Genomic DNA, 5,846 nt, shown 5'->3' with positions numbered 1-5,846 from the left:
ATAAACAGATAGATAGATAGATAATAGATAAACAGATAGATAGATAATAGATAAACAGATAGATAGATAGGTAATAGATAAACAGATAGATAGATATATAATAGATAAACAGAGAGATAGATAGATAATAAATAAACAGATAGATAGATTTTTTTTGAGCGACAAGGGAAACCGGGCCGCTAGCATCATCCGCGTTGCCAAGCGCCCGTGGACATAGCCAGAAGCAGAAGACGATGGCAGGAGTTGTATGTTGCAGAGCTGGCCTCGCTGCAAGGGGCCTCTACTGGCAGTATGCGAGGACAGCGGGAATTACTGTAAGATGGTGTTGTTGTTGCTATTTGCACGTGGGTTGATTGGGTTGTATTTTTTCTTTGGGTGAGAGAGAAGGTTTTATTATAAGGGGTTGTGAGGGGGGATGCTCGGTGTCCCCGTCTGTGTAGTTACTCTTTTTTAAACGTTTATCTTATCTTGTTTTAATGTTGGTGGTAGTTACGGTAGAACAGGTGGATGGGGTGGTTTGATGTTTTGATTGATTGTTGTCATTTTATGGGTTTAATTAAATGGGTTTTCATAAGAGTTTGTGGATCCTTGTGAGACATTTTTGTTGAAAGGAATATCGAGGAAAAAAAAACTTTTTACTTTTTTCTGTTTAGATTTATTCTTTTAGTTCGAGTGTGAATTGTTGTGAAGGATTTGCACACTTTACTGATTTCCATTAATTGAAAAATAGCATTAACACCAGTTCTATGCAATTGCAACTAAATATACATGTTGAGGGTATTGCTTTGGCCATGAGCAAATTTATCTTTATAAATGATCAAGTAATTACAGTTATGTCAAGTGCAGTAAGGCTGATTAATGTCATTTTATCAAGAGATGAGTAGCATTGGTGTGTAATAGCCTATTTACTTTAATATGTAAGACAAAATAGGTCTTCATGAATAGTATATGCACAGAAGGACCATAGCTGTTTATCATGTGTTAGTCCAGTTTTATTTAAGATTTTAGTTTTTTTCTAAGAGTATTTAATAATCTATAGTGAAATTCTGAAATACTAGAAAGGAGATAACACAATTTGGAACAAGCATCAAGAAAATTATTTAACATGATAACATTATTCTTTCAGACCCTATCCCTCCACAACCACAAGACTCCACAGAGACAACAACATCTTTCGCAATTCAGCTCGCTTCGCACTTCCTCCAAGAGAGTGAGACAGCAGGGAGTATGTCTGTCTGCCAGGGCCTTCCACACAACTCCGGCAGCGCACAAACTGGTTCCCTTTATTCTGGCTGATATCGGAGAGGGGATCAAGGAGGTCGTTGTCAGAGAATGGTGATTATAACTTTTTTTTCTCTGTGTGTTTCTGTCTTTCTCTCTTTGTGTCTTTCTCTGTCTCTCTTTCTGTCTCTGCCTGTCTCTCACTCTCTCTGTCTTTCCCTCTTCCTCTCTTTCTCCCTCTATTTCTCCTTCTCCTTCTTCTCCTCCTTCTCCTTCTCCTCCACTTCTCCTCCTCCCCCCCCCCCTCCCTCTCCCTTTTTTTTTTTTAAGATCTAAAGTTTATTTAAAAGTCTCAAAATCAAATATTATTAGTATTTTATATATTCTTTATGGCAAGCATCATGGTGTCTTATTCAAAACCAACAAGTAGAGTTGATAAGATTTATGAATCTCTAAGAATTACAGAATCTGATTGTAATATATAGCCTGTTGATATGATGATATATTTTTGTATATGCTTTGATGTTTTTTATCAACTTTCTTTATTTTTTTTAATGAACTACTTAACAGGTTTGTGAAGGAAGGGGACACAGTTGCCCAGTTTGACAGCATTTGTGAGGTACAGTCCGATAAGGCCTCGGTGACAATCACTAGCCGCTATGATGGAGTCATACGGAAACTCTATCATGAAGTGGATGATACCGCGCTTGTTGGAAAGCCTTTGGTGGATATTGAAGTTTCCAAAGAAGGTAACTATGTGGATATGATAGAGGATGTTTGATTATGTGCTATAGCATCTGTTCCTCTGCACTTGATAAATGATTTATGCAGTTTTATATGACAACGTTGATATAGGTCTAAAGAGTAGGTATTTCTCTATTCATAGATATGTAAACATACGTTAGTTTATAGTCATACGGAGGCATGCACACACATGTACACATACATTACATGTGCACTGAAACTCTCACTCTCACTAACTGTCACTCACTCACACAGAGACATACTGAAATATCTTTATGAATGAAAAAAATGCAAGAATATGACCCTCTTGAACCATTGCACAAAATAGTGATATTTAATGATACTATAAACATTGCAGATGATTCTGTTGGAGCTGAGGTCCAAGAAGGTGAGGCCATAGCTGTTGGAAGACCAGCTGAAGATACAGCCATAGGATCAGGAGACTTCACATTACCAAAGGGGAAGATATTGACAACACCAGCTGTGCGAAGAATTGCCATGGAACATAAGGTTAGTGTTGCAATCTCTGTAGGGTGTGTGATTTGGTGTATTGAGGTGGTATTGGCACAGATTTGACTTCTTTGGCTAATTTTTCATTCCTGTGTATAATTGTACCTTCAGACTCTGCATATTAAATCTGGTGGTAGGACTGTGTCAAACCGTTAAAGATCAAATAAAATGTTTCTAGTTATTGTATGCAAGAGAACTGTCTTAGAAGTAAGGTCTCTCCATAAAGCTGTCTGACTCCTCCTTGTTAGCTCACAGAATATTGCATACGTGTTTGGGGAGGATTGTTCATGTATGATTATGTTTTTCAGTTGAATATTTAGATTTTGTGAAAAATATACTTTATTTGTGTGTTTTGCACTGAAGCATATAGCCTGTTGTGGGGAGGAGAGGGAGGTATGTTACTAAGAAGCCTCTTGTGTACGATTTAAAGGTTATATCTGGTACTTAAAGCCACATCTGATTGCAGTTATCAGGTTAACTCCCAGTAATAAATATAAAAGAAACAGAGGACATTTTGAAGTGTATGTATATATATAGTAGTTTACAGTGTTGGTAATTTTTTTCCATGTGTTATTAAGAACCTCTGAAAGAATATGCACGTTTCATTTCCCAGATCGACTTGTATGACGTTCAAGGAACAGGGAAGGATGGAAGGATCCTTAAAGAGGATTTATTGCAATATTTAGAGGCCAGAAAGAGTGGAAAGAAAGCCCCCACCCCCTCTGCTCCAGCTCGACCTGTTGTGACAACGACGCCAGGTAAATCCTTTAGGCTTCTGTATTGGTGTCTGTGAGGAAGTTTAGCTCTTAAGACAAGTTGATGGTCTGAAGAATGTTATTCCTTTTATGACCTGTCCTCTTATTTATTTACTTGTTTTCTTAATTTGCTCATGAAGGTACACCATCAAATTGAAGGCCCTATCACACTAGTACTTTTCTCATCAGTTTTTTGTTTCCGTATGAACTCTCCAAATTGTCTTGACCACTGGCAGAGTATCACTGCAACCAGGGTAGCAAACATTCCTATACATACCATATTGTTTTAAAGAAATGAAATAAATGTTTGTACATAGAAATATTGTAGTATAATAGCATATGTTTACATGAACTTCTTTTATTTCCATTATCAATGACAAGAACATTGTTGTAGTACAGATCCTCCGTTGCACAAGATCTAAATAGATATATATCAGATGAAAACAGTCGCTACCATTGTAGGCGTTTCACACAGAAATACAGAAATTGTCAGAAAAGTACCCGGGTGATAGGGCCTGTAGCATGGTAAATTTTTGATACCTTTAGCCAGCTATCTGATCTTGAAGTCAAACCTATATTGTATGTAGACACAGTTTTAGATATTTTTATAGCTAAGGAATATTGAATAAAGCCTTCTGTAATGTATATGATTCCTAATGCAATTATTAAAAAATATTAGTAGCATTTGACAAGCTAAGCTGATGCAGCTGTGTGCACAAGCTTCAAGAAATATCTTTTTATGAAAGGCACTATTAGGAGCTCATGTACATTGCAGTGAATGTTTGCTCACAATCCTCTCTTAATCATTAGACAAGCCAGTGCCTCCACCTGCAGCTGCTCCTCCCAAAGCACCCCCCAAGCTTCCTCCGTCCATGCCAGTCATTTTAGGCGAAGACAAGGAGGTCGCGATCAAGGGCTTCCAAAGAGCGATGGTGAAGAGCATGACTCAGGCAATGGTGGGTGTTTGTTTGTTTGCATTTTGTTAAAATGAACTGAACTGCTTATTTTTTGTACTCTTCTCCCAAGCTCTTTTTTCTTTTTGTTTATCACTTTTTCCTCATTGTTTTTTGTTTCTGTTCTCTCTCTTTTGTTCTTTTTCTCTTTCTCTTTATCTGGCATTTATTGTGCTCTCTCCTTTCTGGTTCTCATTTTCTCTTTAATTCCGTCTGATCAGTCCGTGTGAATACCTGATCATTCCTCTCTCTCCAGATTATTTCTCCATTTTCTGTTGCTCACAGAGTTGAGGCAGGTCTCTTTTATTATTTAAAGAAGTTTTGTATATTCATGAAGTATTTGATTGTTTTTTATTTTTCAGAAAATACCTCATTTTGGCTATTGTGACGAGATTGACATGACTGCCTTGGTTGGACTACGCAAAGAGCTGAAAGCCATGGCTGAAGTCCATGGGGTTCGGTTTTCATACATGCCGGTTTTCATAAAAGCAGCTTCCATGGCCCTATCCCATTTCCCGGTTCTCAATGCCTCAGTGGATGAAAAGTGTGAAAATATTACCTACAAGGTAAGCTGCTTTAGTGGTCAAGAAAGTGAGGGGGAGTTTTGTACATGATTTTTTACATTAACTCATAGGATTGTAAAAATTTAATTTAAATCAAAGTGTGCACTCATACTCTTATTCATAAACTCATTCATTTAGGCTACTTTAATTTACTGATACAAATGCACATACACTCACAAACATGCATATCTGCCCATGCACTCACCTGCCTGCCCACCCAAACACCTATTAGACCACACATCAGGCATTAAATAGAATTTCATGCTCTCCACATTAAAAAAAGATCAGAAAATAATTATCAGTGTCTTTGGAATACAACAGAAAATTCTTTTATCTACAGGCTAGCCACAACATTGGAGTGGCCATGGATACAAGTGATGGCCTAGTCGTACCGAACGTAAAGGGGGTGCAAGGGCTCACCTTGCTAGAAGTTGCAGCAGAGTTAAACCGACTGCAGGAGCTAGGGTCACGGGGGTCCCTTAAGACACAGGATATTACCGGCGGCACATTTACAATCTCCAACATTGGGACGGTGGGTATTTGATCTCCAGTCGAGTTCAGTTGTTAGTGATTTTTGTTATATTGCTTGTTTTGTATTATTTGATTTAGTGTGTATATATGATGTTATTTTTTTCTTGTGTTTCTTTCTCTTCCCTTTTTTCTGTAATCTTTGTTCTTGGTTATTGGATATTTGGATGTGCAGGTGACAAGGAATTTTTATGATATTTCAGATTGGGGGCACATATGCAAAGCCTGTGATTCTTCCTCCTGAAGTGGCCATTGGTGCTATTGGTAAAATTCAGGTTAGTGCTAAAAAATTCATTAGTTTTCACAAGTTAACATTGTCTTGTTGTTATTCATTTGTGTTTACACTTGTGTATTTTATTAAGATGTATTTTGTATATGTTGATTTGTTGTGTTCGATAAACTTGTTATGGTTCTGTAGATATTTCTGAGTATTTATCTTTTTTGGTTTAAACTATTCAAGGTAAAGTGAAATAAACATGAAATAAGCTGAGGGTAAATATCTTAATCCATTGGTGCTAGGATGTCCACTTTGATTTTGATATATTAAAATTGCTTGCACATAGATGTCTCCA

The 5,846-nt window shown here is 37.2% G+C and overlaps 1 protein-coding gene across 1 annotated transcript in view; it reads left to right on the top strand.

Moving 5' to 3' along the window:
- Nucleotides 1–203: 203 nt before the first annotated feature.
- Dbct (Dihydrolipoamide branched chain transacylase E2) overlaps nucleotides 204–5,846 on the top strand; it is a 7,243-nt gene continuing 1,600 nt past the window's right edge. The window contains exons 1-9 of the mRNA XM_027378783.2: nucleotides 204–314; nucleotides 1,127–1,335; nucleotides 1,792–1,970; nucleotides 2,324–2,475; nucleotides 3,089–3,233; nucleotides 4,041–4,186; nucleotides 4,546–4,749; nucleotides 5,087–5,278; nucleotides 5,478–5,549. Coding sequence (XP_027234584.1) covers nucleotides 234–314; nucleotides 1,127–1,335; nucleotides 1,792–1,970; nucleotides 2,324–2,475; nucleotides 3,089–3,233; nucleotides 4,041–4,186; nucleotides 4,546–4,749; nucleotides 5,087–5,278; nucleotides 5,478–5,549 — 1,380 coding nt within the window. The 5' untranslated portion in view covers nucleotides 204–233. The remainder of the gene's footprint in view (nucleotides 315–1,126; nucleotides 1,336–1,791; nucleotides 1,971–2,323; nucleotides 2,476–3,088; nucleotides 3,234–4,040; nucleotides 4,187–4,545; nucleotides 4,750–5,086; nucleotides 5,279–5,477; nucleotides 5,550–5,846) is intronic.

This window comes from Penaeus vannamei, chromosome 2 (genome assembly GCF_042767895.1).
Source record: "Penaeus vannamei isolate JL-2024 chromosome 2, ASM4276789v1, whole genome shotgun sequence".
Classification (NCBI taxonomy): Eukaryota; Metazoa; Arthropoda; class Malacostraca; order Decapoda; family Penaeidae; genus Penaeus; species Penaeus vannamei.
This window is presented reverse-complemented; position numbering and strand designations above follow the sequence as displayed.